Source organism: Halyomorpha halys, unplaced genomic scaffold (assembly GCF_000696795.3).
Source record: "Halyomorpha halys isolate HHAL.00 unplaced genomic scaffold, Hhal_1.1 Scaffold29.1, whole genome shotgun sequence".
NCBI classification, from domain to species: Eukaryota; Metazoa; Arthropoda; class Insecta; order Hemiptera; family Pentatomidae; genus Halyomorpha; species Halyomorpha halys.
The window spans coordinates 30,393-47,937 of record NW_027115892.1 but is presented as its reverse complement, the minus strand read 5'-3'; the positions used below and the strand labels follow the sequence as shown (position 1 = coordinate 47,937).

Here is a 17,545-nt window from a genome sequence, read left to right as displayed (position 1 = left end):
TTTTGACTTGATTGGTTTCAATTGTAAACCAATAATTAAGGTATTGCTATGTCCAAAATCATTATTGTACAAGAAGAATTAAGTAGTTTTACAAGTTGAAATGTACAGCAACAAGTTCTTATATAAAAAATAGGTAAGAGTAAGTAACTTCGACATAATTGTTCAAGAGTTTTTTAACTGGGAGAAAAATAACAAAAAAAATAAAATAAATAAACTAGTATTTCCATTGAATTAGAACCATTCATTCAATATATACATGCGACACTATTGTTAAAGTTTTAGTTATCACAGAGTTAATAAATACATCTCATTTGATACATCATGTGTACAGAGAATAATTTCATTAATTACAGTATTGTCCTAATTCACCTTAAAAAATAATTCGTTAGTTTATATTTATAAATAGTATATGTATATATTTTTTCTATATGAACCAATTTTGAGAAACTGTGTGATGAAGGAATTCAGATACATTAATGCAAAGCGGAACATTTTTCTTTGAAAAATGTATAATAAGTAACTAAAATGTGGTATATATAAAAATTTTTCAGGACGAAGTATGTCCAAGACCATCTTCTGTCCATAAGGTGATTTGAGAAGGGAAAGACATGGTTTCATTCAAGGCTGCAGCTTCCATCACAAAATTTTGTTTAGCCTAAAAAAAAGAGAGAGGATTGTACAAGTACAAATAATGATAACAATAATGAATAAATTATATAAATATTAATTCATCATCTGGCAAGCAATCTTAAATGTTAAATTTAAAGCTAATATCTAAGGCCAGATAGTGAGTAATATAAATAAATAAAATTTTACTATGGAGTATGAATAACATATATATATAAACAAAAACATGTTTGGCCCAAAAGTTCTATCAAATTATATACTTGAGAGTAAACTGTGCAAGAAATATTGGGAATAACTCTCCTAGCGGGACCACCAACCAATATAAATTAATTTTTTGAAGCCTTAAGTTTTGTATTGTTTTCAAAAATAAAAGTTCATACATAAAAAAAACAACATAAAATGTGCATTGTTATATTAGAATTTTCATATCAATAAATTAAACAGTACACGTCGATATTTCTTAGCAGGACCCTCTATAAATAAAACTGTCATTTTAAACCTGTCTATTAGGAAAATTGGGTAAATGAAAAGCCTTTTTAACAGATAAAAATCCAAGGTCCCTTGAGATCCCAGTTTCTCTATAATTGTTGACAAGAAAAAGAAAATCATCTATAAAAAACCATAATCATTAAAAATAATTACTTCTCTTCATGAAAATTGTATTACTTTTGTAGTTTAAAGATATTAAGTTATATTATAAACGAACTTTAACCTGAATGTAACATGAGTCTAGTTCTTAGAATTGGAATCCTCATACAAGACTGAAAAGACAGGAAACTGAACGCAGATTCCGACTATTACAGCACTTACGAGACAAACGGTCTAAACTTCCAACTCATTACAAAAGACTGATCTACATGACAATAATAAGGCCCATCTAGACATACGGAGTTGAGCTTTGGGGCTCCACTAAACCTTCGAATTCCTCTCGTATCCAATCTTTACAATCCAAAATCCTTTGTAAAATCCTCAATGCTCCTTATTTTGTTACTAATAAAACCATCCATAAAGACCTAAATGTTCCTTATGTAACCGATCTAGCCCGAACCCGATATTATTCCTTCCATAATAAACTCCCTAACCACCCAAACCCACTGGTTTCTAACCTTGCTTCCTCTTCCATTCCTGGCAATCCTCCGAGGCGCCTGAAAAGAAGATGGCCTCGTGACCTTATATTGTAAACTGTTCTTATAGTTCTACTACTGGGTAGTTTCTCTACATCCTGTATCATATCATTATGTCATTACGATCAAATTTACTTGTTATATTTTTTATACAGTTGTAAATATCAATAAATAAAAAAAAAAAAAAGTTCTTAGAATAAGTGTAAATTTAATTTTAATTATTGCTCTCAATTCTTATCAACTACACAAGTGAGTCATGAAAATTTTATAATTTAAACAGTAGCTAGATCTTGGCTTATAAATGTAAGGAAATCTACAATCAAATATGGTAGCAGAACAGACTTATTACCATGGCCACATTAAAAGAACAACTAACCTCCATTGAGTTTTGTCTTTCTGGAGTTGGATGTAAGTATTCATCTACTGACGCTCTTTCAGCTGCAGCCCTAATTTGTATTCTTTCAGATTCACGCGCTTCCAGTCTGAAGATACTCTCTTTTACTTCTTTGGAACATCTTTGGTCGATTCTAAAACAAAATAGAGGTGAATTGAAATATATATAATACACAACATAACATCTTTATGTTTCAGAGGCCTCTGAATAGAAAAAACACTTATGCTCATTGGCCTATGTAGCAGTGCCATGGTTATCTCACGAATGGGTGGATTGATCAATGGAAACCCTATTACTTGTATTAAGAAATTAGTGCTTAGAATCAGGAACTAAACATCTTTGGAAACATTCCAGATGCTCATTTGAAATATAATTAAAAGGTCTAATAAGGTGAACTTAAAACATATTATTTAGTAAAAATACAATAAATTATTTTTGTATTAGACTTAAAAAAAAACAAAGTGCTAAGAAAAGTTAAGTGAGAAGATACACCAAATATTTTTTTTTTTATTATAACTGTCAATGAGGAAATGGAAAGATGGAAATTTAAAGCATAAACAGTATACTTGATATCCCTTTACAGCTGTTATAACTTATTCAAATTTGCCATTGATACTACTTCATATAAACTATTTAGATTGCATGCTATTCACAAAAGAGGCACAAATGCAGGCAACATAATATGGCTATCAACTAGACTATGGAGAATGTGTTAAGAGATTCTATAATGGAAAGAGGATTTATTATATTTTATGATATTCTCCACGTATCAGCCATTGCAGCATGGATAAAAAGGATGGATAGATGCTATGATTCTGAAAAAAAAGTAATATATTTCCTATCTTATATAGTAAAAAAAAAAAGTGCTGTCTGATAAAAATGTCTAAACTATGAACAAAAGTTCGTTTATCAACAGGAATTCGATTGCAGTTAATTTAGGAAAGGTATGCTTTATGTATATAAACCAGGTATATACTATTTTTCTGAACCCTAAATGGTTGACTATATCATCATAAGGAACTTTAACTTACAAAGCTTGGGTAATATAAAAATTGATAGGAAGCTGTTGGTAGATCCTTTGCACAGAGATGGATGGAAAAGAAGACTAAAACTGCTAGGAGAGAACATAAATGCACTTTATATCTTTGGAATGAGAAACAAGATTTGTCAGTTACATTCATAACGAATTGGTAAAAATGAATATTTCATAAGAGATAGCCGAAATTTTAATTTATAATATGTTAGTTAATTTAGAAAAAGAAACTATAAAAAAAAAAAATAAGAAAGGAGAAAAAGGAGTAATAAAAATAGATATAAAAAAAAACTTACTTATCGTAAATAACTGCATGGATTCCCAAATCTTTGAGATGTTTGATAGTCTCTGTATCGTTATTATCATCACCCCAACAGAAAAGGACGAGACCAGCTCGCTTCACAAGAGCTATCTGGGACGAGTCCCGTAGAAGCTCCTCAGTATGAACATTTATTCCCTACAGAACAAACTAAATGAAATATCTATCAACAATTCACTAATTATACAATATATATAACAATTCAATAGAAAAATAAATGATTTATTCATCGCTTAACATGTATTTACTGTTCTCTTAGGTATTTTATAAATAATTATTATAGTAAATTCATAGACCGTTTCATGTACATACTTCCTAACTTCATTAATTGTTTGTACATTGTCAGAAATAATGGGCAAATAAGAAAGGAATCTGTACTGAAAAAGGGGTAGAGTAGGTTGAGGACATGAAAGACTAAAGTTATAGTATTATGGTAAGAGTCTAAGAGTTTGTGAGTCACCTTAGGTGGGAAGTAATTGTTAAGTAAGATCTGTTTAATACATTGTATGATGGTCTGGTGGCACTGAGGGTCAGAAAGAGAAAGGGATTGGTGGATAAATAACTATTTGGGAAAACTAGTTAATTAATTTTTTGCTATGGCTATGCAGGCCAGTGCCATTGTTTGGTTAAATCTAACTCTGGACTGGAAAGAGCTACTCCACTTGGGAGAGTTTCATATGTTTCATAAATCAGTGTGAAGTTTAACGAACTTTTAATACATTCATTAAGTTATGTTCTATACCACACTTTCTAGCTGTTTCGGAAAGTCTTAAAATGTGCGTTTTGGAACTATGAAATTGAATTATCAATCTCACAAAAATAGATGAGATGAAACATAAAGCCTATGTGTTTCATCTCGTCTATTTTTGTGAGATTGATAATTCAATTTCATAGTCCCAAAACGAATGTAATATTTAAAACATAATCATCCCAGGAACGTTTTTTAAAAAAAAGAAAACTTAAAAATTAAATATTTTAAGTTCATTTAAAGTCAAACTTTGTGAAATATTCTGTGCATTACCTTATCTTGTATACTTCCAATCTATACAAATTTTGTAATCAATCCTATAAATTTCATACAATCTATACAAATATTCAAATATAGAAATGAATTCTGTAGAAAATGTACAGTAAGTATAACTTTGTAGTAAAATTAGTTTGTATTATTTTCTTAAGTTAAATTTTGAATTAAATTTTTTTTCTCATATAATGTGTTCCTACAAACCTTTAACTATCAGAACGTTCATGTTTTATTAATAATACTGACCTAGTGCCAACAGTACTTCAATAATTAAAAAAAATATTTAATTTTTTTTCATTTAGTTACTCACAACTTTAACCAATAGTTAGTTACAAGCCCAAAAAAATCTGAGACAAATAAGAAGTCTTTAGAAATGAGAGATAATGATAATAATAGATCATTTCGTAAGGTTACAGATCTAAATTTCATGAAAAGAAAGACAAATATATTTGTGAATCACAGTAATGCACCTTAAATTAACATTTCTAGGGTTTTAAAACATTATTAAAAATTACATTGCTAAGAGGAGAAGAAATGAGCAAGACTTTATTTAAATATTTCTTAGAAAAATTTATTTCATATTAATAACTTTAAATAAATAAAAATATATATATATATAAAAAAGAATGTATCAATATTTGACATATTGACAGAAAAATGTACAGACATTGAAACCTTTATTTGTGAATCAAAAAAGTCATTCACTTAAATTAATGTTTCTATAATTTTAAAACAATTGTCTAGATCAGTGGTTCCCAAACTTGTTTGTCCTACCGTCCCCTTTCCATGAAAAATATTACTTAGCGTCCCCTGGAAATTAATTTTGTTTAAATTTTAATAGCAATTAATAGGAAATATATATGTATTAATGTTTCTACCCTTTTTGTAAAATATAGCAAAGAAAGTTGTAAATTAGAAACATTGAGCTTGGAAATTATGAAACTATTTATTGAACTCAGAATAGAATGTAATACAAAAAAGTTAAAACATTCCAAACACCAGGTGTGCTGCAACCAATTTAGTAATCCTCGGCTCTATTTTCGTCAGCTGTAATATTGTTGACCGTGACAACTTATAGTAATTCATCATCTCCCAAAAGAACCTATGGCCATTACCGCCCCCCTGAATCGCTGCAGCGCCCACCATAGGGTGGTAGAGCCAACTTTGAGAATCACTGGTCTAGTTTAATTACATCATTAAGCAGAGGAAAAATGTGCAAAACTTAATACAATTTTTTCCTGAAAAATTGCCTTTATATACGTTTAAAATATTAAATAAATAAAATAAGAATGTACCAATATATCCATATTGACAGCAAAATGTACAGCCATAGGAACGTTTTGACACCTGGGATCATGGTAAGCTGGGTATTTATCAGTGATACCTTGAGTCAAAAACATAACTGGATATCTATTCTGTTTTAAACGGATCCTACACAATTAAAAAAGAAATATTACAACAAAAAGTCATAGATGATTTATAAAATAACTTGAATACTTACATTGAACAGATATCTGGATGAAAACATGAAAAGATAATATTTCTTGTCTTCGCATGTTTCAAAACTACCTCCAATACTGTGTCCAAGTACAGATTTAAATCAAAAGGATGATAAAGTTCGTACGTTCCATCCTGAAAATAATAGATTTGAAATAATTGATAAAATTCTAAAATAAAGCATCAATTATTAACAAATAGACTTTCAACTAACTCGGTAGATTTTTATGAAACTTGAAACACAAATTCATAATAGCCTAAAAAAAAAAGTCTGACAGGAACATAGATCACGATTTCTAAATAATTATCCATATTTAACGATTTGCCGTTTGAGAATAAAATCTACATACCCTTTTTGAAATAGACCTGAGTCATTTTACACTAATCTTCGAATTTCCTACTATGTTGTGATGCTTTTGAAGTGTGTCATCCAACACTGGATGAGGTGTTTTTGAAATATAGGCGTATCTAGGAAAACACTTATGCATAAAAGTATCTAAAAGCAGAGGATAGTATTTGATATAATTGATGTTGAATCATTTTTAAACTAATCCCCAACTTTGGGCATGGCATTTTTGAAATAAAGGTGCGTGCAAATGAAAATACACCTGGATATTTGTAAGCAAAAGTAGAGGACAGAAGTTTGATTTTATTGTCTTAAAGACGATAAGGGGACATCTAAATACCAAAGCGAACAATCCTTGAAAATGTCATCAAAATGGGATTAATTGTAATAGGCATTTTATCCATTGCAGGGATTTGACTGCAGATGGCCGCAGAAACTAATTTTTCTTTATTTTAAAAACATAAAATATGACAGGAAATTTTCAATTTAGAAGACCTGGGGTGGGAATAAAGAAATAAATGCTGACCATATAACCTCCTTGTATAAGTTCTGGTATGAAACAGAACTTAAGAAAGTACTGTACTGTATAAAGCACTAAATCAAAGACTTCATGAGTTGTATTGGTACATTTATTCTAAAAAAAAAAAAAATTTGACACCCCCAAAAGGCTGTCTCTAAACCAACTTGATTCAAATATAATTTTTCAACCTAATAAAAAAAAACTTTTAAATCTGAAAAAAAAAATTGGAATAGATAAACTAATAAATAAATAATAGTATTGTTGAGAATATTTTAGGGAAAAGTAAACAAAATTTTGAGCCGTTTTGGTGTGTTTGGGTATTGATCTACATTCTGTAAAAAAACACCATTTTCTGTAATTGCTCTTGGGTGTTTTATTTAGGATACAGTATCAGAAGCTGAAACTTTACAAAATAGGTCCAGTTGGAGGGGCTGTGATAGTGTCTAAACCATTAATATCAATGCTCAATTGCAAAAATTGCTGAAGATGGGACAAACAAGTTGAGATCTTCCTAAGGCCTTCAATCACTGTAGAGACGTTCAAAGCCTTAATTAAAGATCTTGAAAAGTTTCCCTGAAGAGGATAAAATGTTTATTGAAATTCGATTCCCCTTTTAGGTTATTGTTCTACTTTTAAAACAACCTTGAACACCAATACCAACACAAAATTTCAGTCTGCAATAACCTTTAATACAGTGCAGTAGTTCATTATTTTTAGGAAAAATATATAGGATTTTTAAAAGAAATAAAATTCATCAGTATTAATTTTTCATAACGTAGTTTTATCTCTGACCAATATTTATAAAGATATGACCAGCAGAGAGGGGAACAGGATAGCTCAGAAAGTAAGTAAGGCACTGTGCTACTATCTCCCAGGACCCTGGTTTAACTTTGGCTGTAGCAGATAATTCAGATAAATAACAGATAATTAAGGCATGGAAATGGAAAAGGCTCAAAAAACTATGGAAAAGGAAAAGTGTCAAAAAACTAGTTTTGAGAAAAATGAAAAAAAAAACAAAAAAAACAGATAGCTGGTCATGCTTTTTGTTCTAAAACTATGGAAAAATTACAGTTACAGGAAATAAACCGTTTAAGATAGTAACTTCCAACAGTTAACAGTCAATTGGGACAGGTTTCTTCATCATTATTCTAGTTAAATTTTTGTAATTCTGGCACTTTTCCATTTCCATGCAGATATATTATTCAGATAAATAACAGATAATTTAATTATTATGCTACTGTAGCCGAGTCAATACTGTGGGTTTAGAAGCCCAGTCAGCCTCTATAAAGTGGGTATCTATAATTGGGGAAAAATCTGATGGTTGAGAATGATCTTGAACAAATCTACTCCTTGTATAACCGTTATTAAAGAAACAGTATTTCCTGACAATGTCCTGAATCTGTACCCCATCATGGGTTGTAGTGATATGGATTTTCATTTTTATGATCAAAAGAAGAAGAAAAATGAAATTTTTATCAATATCATTAGAGCTTAACTTTGATCTTTCATAATTTTAAAATATTCATAACTTGATGTCTATAAATAAGTGGATTTTGGTACGAGACCATTGGTGGATAACACATAATTACTGGAGTAGTGGTAACATCCTCTAAATAATACAGTTCCTTCAACTCAATTGCCAACTCCTGATATTTCCCCCACAGTAGAGTTTATATTATTATCGTTTGGGATCCCGATATCAATAAGTTCCGCTTTCTTTTTTTTTCTTAGATCCATAAGGAGAATATCTGGTTTATTATGGCGTACTGTTTGGTCCGTAATTATTGATTCATCCCAATAGAGCTTGAGAGGACCTTTTTGGAGGAGTCTACTTGGGTGGTACTAGTGGTATGGGCTCTTATCTTCAATTAACTTTATCGCCAGGGCCTGATGCAAATTTTTGGCCACATTGTTGAGCCTCTGGAGATATTCGGTACCAGCCACCACTCCACATTTATCAGTGATATGTTGGATTAATCCCAGCGTTACTGAGCATAAACGACACTTATCCGTTATTTATAATAATAACATTTATTATTATTATTTTCGTTTTTTGCAAGTGAAACTCAGAGTTGATCATGGTAAGACTTGTTGAAACCTATATTCATTAAATCAGATTAAATAAAAAAAAAATAACTTCCCATAGAAAAAACAAAACATAAATAAACATTTACCAATATAAACTGAAAACTTTTAAGTTAAACGATTTTTAATGATAAGGGTTTACAATGTTGATATTAACAGTTTATCTGTACTGAGTAATGTGTCAAAGTAGGTAGGCCCTCAATTGTTTCCTACATGTTGACATATTTAACACTAACAATGAAAAATGTTATAACAGCCAGGATTGTAACATAATGAAATTTTTACCTTTAACTGCATTGTCCATTTAATTTCAACATTAAATCCTACACTGGGGTCCAAGATTTCTAATGCCTGCTGAAGTGTTGGGAAAGGCTGGTGTTCTTCAAGATGATCATCTGAGTACTTCGATTTGTTATTGAACTCATCAATGTGGTAGAGCTGTAAAAAATAAACAAAATGAGCAAAGTAGTAACAATATAACAACATTTGTGGGTCAATATTTTTAAAGGACTGGATTTAAGAAGATATTGAAATGGAAAACAGTCATAGTTGGCAAAGGGAAAAAAAGTAAATTAACTTGTTTTAAACTCTAGTCATCACATTTACTACTGCAAAGGAAGGATAGGAGTCAGAGATTGAGTAAACAACTATTGCAGATTCCATGATTGACTTTTGATAAATGGTAATATCATTCTTTAATTCTCTATTTCAAAGTTATAAAGATATAGTTAACATTGTAGTTATAATGGAGAATCCTAGTTCCAAACAGCTTTCTTTTGATATTTATACTTGAAGAATGTGATTATCAATTAGGAACATAAAAGAACAAGCATGATGTTTCCCCACTATCAGCTCCAACATACTTTCAATTGTTGCACTGTCATTACTAGTGTCTACATCTTCATTTAAATAATATTAATATTAAATTTAAAATAAATAATAATAACAATAATTTTTTTTCTCATTTAATCTAAATAGAGTGGAAAAATTACAGAAGGAGAAAGATGATTTATGTTAGGTGATGCAGTCTTTAAGGAGGTTGTGCACCTCCTAACATCTCCTTATATACAATCCATCAATCATACAATTAATGCATTATTAAAAATAATGAATGTGTATTTGAGTGAATCTCTTAGCACAAAATCAATTTTGAATTATGGTTTTTATAAATGACGTGGATCATTAAGCAGTTGGATCAATTTAAGGTCCTTATCTACCATAACTACGGGAACAAGGATGAATTATTCTAATAAACGAACAAAAGTGTTGTAAACTAATTACCAATAATTACAATAAAATAGCAGATTTATGTTTAATTAATCCTAAAACTAATGAATCCGTCCTTTAAATTCCCTAAATTTCAATCACATATTTTGACAACATTTATATTTCTTAATAGCACAACTCAGAAAATGTTTGCAAATTTAGTAAAATTAGACCACATTGGTTACTGTTTTATTTGATTAAAAAAAAAATTGAAACTATTTGACCGCAACCCTGACCATCTTCAAATATTAAAACTTTTACGGTCAACTACATATACATATGCGCATATATACATTTTTTTTAGCTCACCTTTGAAATTGAAAAGCATAAAAAAAATTTAATTAAGGATTTAGATTTCCTAAAATTTCAACTTTTTTTGAGTGGAAGCCATCTTTAGTAAAGTGAGTTGAACAGGTTAGAAGAAAATTTATGAAAATATTATATGAAGAAAAATTAGTATTAATATTTCTAATATTAAACAGCCCAAGTAACTATTAAGGGCATCCAAAGTAATTATTCTTTCAGAAAAATTAAATATCAAACAGATCAGAAATCTTCATGCATAAAAAAAAAAAAAATAACAAAATAAAATAAAAAAGAGATTAAAATAATGCTACATAAAGAAGTGAATAAATTAAAGTAAGGTGAATATATATAAAAGAGTAAACTAATTTAATAAAAATATTTAAAGAAAGCCAACTTAATATGAGTGATGCAATGCAAATATAACAGATAAGAAAAATATACTAGGTAAAGATATTACCTTATATTAATAAATATGATAAAAATGATACTTTAATGATAAAATGTATTATAAACAATAGATTTAATGACTGATAACAAAACACTATGTCATGCAATAAACTATGAAGAAGAAAACATGCCATTTTGAGGCAAATTTATTTTTTCAAGACATGCTCTAAGTCCAGCTTAAAAAAAATGTGCAACACACCAATGTTCAGTATCGTCTGATGCTTAATACATTTCACATTTCCCAAGTTGATGCAATAAGATACAATCAACGCGTAAGATTAAATATAAGACAGTAATAAAAAACCAAACATAAAATAATAAGTCATTCAACATAAAACACAATACTTAATTATTGATACTAAAAAAATATATATTTTTAAAATTTTAATTAAGGTCATAAATTAAAAATTATGTAATGTAGTAATTTAAATCTTAAATGAATAATTCTTTCATTCTTTCACAACTTTAATGTAGAAAGGTGCATTTATCACTGAAATAATAATAGCCAAATTTGATCAATTTTTCAAATGATTTTCAGATGTTATTTTTATTAAGTAACAGATATTGTGTTTATAATTATAAACATTCTACACCAAACAAATTTACATGAAAGTTATTGGCAATTCATACTTAGTTCTACATTTAAGATAGTTTCAATTATGAAATACACAGCTGTATCTCAGTTGTATGTTTCTATTTTGCATCTTAGGGGAGATTAATTCATCTAATATTACACTAAATTCCTTATATAATAATACGCTTACCTTAATACTTAAGCTAATAGGATCAATAAGGCTTTTAAATTAGCAGGTCTATTAAAACTCTGCGGAGTATTTTAGGCATGCTTATTTCTTGATTTTAAACCGTTGCTTCCGATTATTACAAATAATATTATATAATATTTTTCACCATTTATTATAAGAATCTTCCAAAAACACTATATTAAATGATGTTCATTTTTCAATATTTTTAAGCAATTCAATCAGTAAGATATGATTCAAAGTGTTCAGGAAGAAGGAAGTTAATTGATTGAAAATTTGGTTAAAAAAACAAAACACGTAAAGTATAATACCGCTTTTAATGGCTTCTGACATTTATATCTTCAGCAGGATGACTTTTTCTAAAAATCTTTTTCCCAAACAACTAAATGATCACTTCCAGAACCATAGAGAAATGACCCCCCTAAAAAATAGGCTGAAATTATGCAAACTACTGTATTATACCTTCTATGTGTGTTTAGTTTGCTGATCACATTATCAACCAACTTCTCTTTTATAAAGTCCATGGTTAACAATATACATGTAAAAAACAGGAGTAAACCGTTCCTGCAATATGCGGTAAAAAGTTACAGAGATTATCAATTGGGTTTTAGGAGGTGGGAAATAGGAAAAGCAACAGAAATCTGATTTTTTTGTGAATATCTCAAAAATTATGAGGATCAATGCAAACATTATCTAATACAATTATCAAGGTACTTTAAAATCTTAAAAAAAAAAAAAAACATGAATCAATACATTTTTCAATGAAATTAATAGTATTTGGTTTTGTTTTTTCAGAGTTAAAAGGATACAATGTATAGAATTTCCAGTGTCTATAAAAATTGCTTCAAAAACCATGATATAACAATGTTAGAAAGAGAATACGTTTGATAAACATTTTTAATTATTTTAAAACTAAATGATAATCAAAATTTCAGAATATAATACTTTTTTTTTAAATTATAAATTGTTAACAGGTAGGGTTCCAAGAGAAGGCGAGATGATTTTTTGCATTCAAACACGAAATACAACAATGTTTATTTTTTTTTTTTTTATTTTCACTTTATATTAATTTTACTTAATATTGAATTGCTGCTCATAAAACAATTTACAATGTTCAATTTTCAGTTTGGCTTCTTTCTTCATTTTGCCTTTCAGAAGCGGGTTTTCTTCAGCAAAGATAAAAATAGGCTGGCATATCAATAGTTTTCCAGTCTTGTAATATAAGTAGTAATTTTGTTCTCTTACTAATTGAGTTAAACCATCCTCTGTGATGGCACGAAATCCAGTTTCCCATAGTAATCTGGTCTATAGTGCATTAAAGGCAATGCATTCCATGATAATGTTGAGCAGTCTCGGGGCCCTTAGGAGGTAGGTCTAGGACATGGGGGTCAATATCCATCCCGTGGCCAACAAGTCGAAATTCCCTATGCCTCATGATGAATTGAGAGAGCCAGTAGTCTGGGAGGGCCCACTATGCTTCAAAACGTGACCGAACGCCAGGGAAATAATTCCTCAAAGTAACACCTTTTGGGTCTGTTCACAATTCTTCTGTTGTGTCCTCCTGGATAATGGTTTTTCTAGAATATCCATGATCAATCCTTTATATATGGCCATTGTCAATAGGTAGGTAAACACACAATTAAGGCCATTCTTCAAGGATCGGACCACAATATTTTTAATTTACATTCATGATTCAAAGTGTTTAGTGAAACTTCAGGATCTAGTTACAATGTGTATTGACAATGAAAATGATAAGTTAAAATTTATAATGTAGCTTAAAACTTTGTACAACATACATCCAATGTTTTTCTTTATCTATACACCAATGTTTTCTTTTCTTCTTGTGTTTTTTTTTTTTTTGTTCTTTTTACTTTCTAAGAGATTATTAATTCTCTACTCTATGAGTTAATTGTCTATAAAATTTTGAATAATTTGATGTAAAAATGACTCTTTTCACCTATTTAGAAAAGAAAAAATACACCTTTTCTTGATAAGTTTGACATAAGTCAGATAAGTGAAGAATTATAGTTTACAATTGCATAATTGTAATTATGGTCGCTAGTAATTTGTAGTTTTTCTCAAATTAATTCTTTCAATTATTGTAATTAATTAAATTATCGAGATAAAAGTGGTTTGACATTAAAATTCTACTGATTAATGCAAATACCAGTTTAAAATGCTTTAAAAAACAAGCTTGAAGAAATGCAGTGATTCTTTATATTTAAATTATTCTGGGGAAACTATCAAAACACATGCCCCTTACCGTATCATCGGGAAGCTCATCATTATCACGAAAGTGCAGGACTTTGCTAGTAGTAGGCGCCTCACTCAAGCCCTGCATATTATTTTTAATCTTTTAAATAGCTACTTGAAAAAAAAAAATTCTTCATAAATATAGATGTGTATTAACTGCTTAACAAATCATTTATAATCTAGCGTTTTGGTAAATTTATTTTTCCAGTCTCTAAAGAGCTCACAGATAATCAGTCAGAGAGGAAAGAGGCAAGAAAAGCTTCTACTCCGATGGAAAGATTATAATTTGAAGGTCTCATGGGCCAGAGTCATGATTCATGTTAGAACAACAGGAAAAAATATTGTCCATGTCCCACTACAACTGATAGAGCGCAAAATAAATCTAAAAATGATTTATTTGTGTAAGGTTTTTGTAGAGGCAAATTATCAATGATAAATAAATTTGAACTGTTCTTATAAATAATATTTCCAACAATTTAAATATGATTAAACTAGGTTATCCCATCTATTTTTAATTAGAAACTGAGACAAAAGAGATCATTGACAATTAAAAGTGGAATTAAGGATTCAACATCGTCCATCCTCATAAAAGAGTTTATACAAGGTTGTGCAGAGAAGTTGAGTGATTTTTTAAATAATTACAAAATCTAATCTCGTATAATATGTGATACCTTACAGGAGTACGGGAAGCTAAGATGATTCTCAACAATTAACCAAGTGTTTGGAGATTGGAAATCCAATGTAAGATAGTGAAACATGATGAAACAGAGCAATTATGATGAATGTTATAATCATAACACCCTGAATAGTATCACTGACTCGTTATTTTATATACAACTATTGAACAAATATAACCTTTGTTTAAGCGTCCACAGCTCACAGTTGGTTATTGAAAGTAATTTCCATGACTCTCCCCAGCCTAAGTTCTAAACTTCTCTTACCCATCCAACAGACCAGATTGAAACTGCTTACGACAGTGTGAGAACAATAATGGATACCATAAGACAGATATAATTCTTCGTACATAATGTTTCTTAAATGCAATGTTCCAACATCCGTAATACAAGCAATATATTTGTTTTGTTCCTTAAAACAAAATTACAGCATTTATGATTATCTCAAAACATTTAACTTCACGGCCCCAACCTGTATAATATAATATACTAAAAATGAATTAAAAATATTTTTTACCTTTCTCAATAATTATCAATTTAATTTTTTTTTTTAAGGCAATGAAGTTAGGAAATAAGAAATGTTATTAAAATTCTTGAAGTGGATGTAATTGCAATAAATACAAATCATAGAACACAAAAGATTATCGCAATTGGCATGTTGTAATAAGAATGCCAAAACTATAAATAGTCAAATGTTTATTTTACAGTCAATCATATTAATTCTCATGAAGAAGTAGCGAAAACAAAGATGTTAGTTAGCTTATGGTTGAGAAGTTATTAACTCACATAATATGGTCATTCAAGCATTGAACTATAAACTAACATCACCGAGACACTTCTTTTCTAGAATACAATAAAATTAGGATTTATACTGTTAAAAGAAAAAAAATTAGATAACATCTGAGATAAACTAATAATATAAAAAATAAATCAGAAAAAATTGATTTACAGATTAACTATAGATATTCTGCAAGCATTAGGTTTTGATAAAAACATGTCAACTGTAAAGTGTGAAATCAAAATTTTCATAATCATAACATTACAATTCCTAGAGGGATGATACAAACAGTGACTCAATGTCGAAAGTGTGTTTCACTTTAAAATATTACTTCCTGAGCAAATAGTGCTTTTTGATTTGACCCATCAGACGTATCTTTCTTCTACCAACTGCAGTGAGGCGAATATGAAAACGGTATTAAGAAGATTATCCCTGTATGGATTAGGAAGAACCTTAATATCTAAACAATATAACAAAGACATCCAATAAGTTAAATAAAGAAAGATGTATTTTCAATTTGGTTTACATCCAATACCTTGCAGTTGAAACAACGATAAAATATTTAATCTCGGAATAAGTAATAATAATAACTAACCTTAAGTCTTTGCAGCTGTTCCATGGAGAGGTCTTTGACAGGCAACTGTATCATTTCTTCAGCCGTAACCTGAGTCTTTCTCCTCAAGGCAATGGCTACATAAAAATCATGATACAAAACAGGAATAAGATCTCTAGAAAGTTGAACATCAAATTCAACAAAGTCGGCTCCATGAGATGCAGCACTCTTTAATGAAGCAATAGTGTTTTCTCTTACTTCGGCACATCTAAAATAAACAAAAATAAATTATGATGATTATAAAAAAAAAGATAAATATTAAGTTTAAAACCGGATGTCCTACAATAGCCTGGGCGGGCTTCAGTCTTTGAGAAGAAGCTGGTTTTCTCATGCTGTGAGTAACGGCATCTTAACTCATGGTAATTGAGAATAAAATTTTTTATAATGTGTTTTGATGACTTTATCTATTGATTCCAGTTGTAATTCTCGATACAGTTGACTATTTCATACAAATCAAGAGGCTTCTACTGTGATTCTCAGGATATTATTTTAGAATGATTGTAATTTTTATCTATCCAGAATGCCACCATATTGTTCATCATAAATTACTTTATAAAATATATACATATATATTTAAATAAATCCCCAACATATTTTGGATGTACATTTTATTACTAACATAATACTTCTGGAGAATGCAACTTGTTTAGTTTGTATTATTATTAATTTTTATACTAAATAATTCAAAACATTATCCAAATTATAGTCTCAAAACTTTTATTGTTTTTACACGTCCAACGTTTCGGCCAATTCGGCCATCTTCAGGGACAATCTGCTACAAAAAGTTTCCATTATATGTGTGATCCTACAACCATTTCAAATATTTAACTTTATTATTTATAATTTACCTTACCTTAATTCACTATGAAACATATTATTTAATATTTTTCCAAACACTTCATACAGGCTATTCTGCCCAGGTCAAAACATTTTTATCTATGAACAACATTACAACCATTAGGTAAACTAATTTTTTTGTTAATCAGTATATCTTACATTTGTTTAATTACCCAATAAGTCAAATATTCATTAAATTTCACAGTCAAAAATATTTTTCATTTTACCACTATCATACACTTTTATTACAACCTTACTTGTAACCTACCTTTACTCAGTTCAACCATTTAAAAAATTATTTATCATAATTACATTTTTTTTCACTTTTTATCTTTATTATATTAGCAAAATTCCTATCACCTTGTAGCAGATTGTCCCTGAAGATGGCCGAATTGGCCGAAACGTTGGACGTGTAAAAACAATAAAAGTTTTGAGACTATAATTTGGATAATGTTTTGAATTATTTAGTAAAAAATTGCCAGTCTCAAGAAAGAATTTTATGATTATAAATAAATTAATTTTTATATAAAACCTAAATTTGATTATTCTTTTGAGATAATTGCTCTACTTGGTTTCTTGTTTGCTAATGTAAATTTAAATATAGATAACCTGTACTGGCTCTTGATTAACTAATAATTTTTAAA

At 29.1% G+C, this 17,545-nt stretch overlaps 1 protein-coding gene across 14 annotated transcripts in view; it reads right to left on the bottom strand.

Moving 5' to 3' along the window:
* Positions 1-201: 201 nt before the first annotated feature.
* Positions 202-17,545, bottom strand: part of LOC106684327 (glycerophosphocholine phosphodiesterase GPCPD1) — a 33,903-nt gene continuing 16,559 nt past the window's right edge. For 13 of the 14 annotated variants that reach the window (XM_014426350.2, XM_014426341.2, XM_014426369.2 and 10 more), the window contains 8 exons: positions 16,047-16,272; positions 14,010-14,081; positions 9,252-9,404; positions 6,020-6,150; positions 5,814-5,949; positions 3,475-3,635; positions 2,128-2,278; positions 202-655 (listed from right to left, as the gene is read on the bottom strand). In XM_014426350.2, the coding sequence (XP_014281836.1) occupies positions 548-655; positions 2,128-2,278; positions 3,475-3,635; positions 5,814-5,949; positions 6,020-6,150; positions 9,252-9,404; positions 14,010-14,081; positions 16,047-16,272 (1,138 nt within the window). In that variant the 3' untranslated portion in view covers positions 202-547. The remainder of the gene's footprint in view (positions 656-2,127; positions 2,279-3,474; positions 3,636-5,813; positions 5,950-6,019; positions 6,151-9,251; positions 9,405-14,009; positions 14,082-16,046; positions 16,273-17,545) is intronic. The other variant, XM_014426409.2, reaches the window with a different exon arrangement.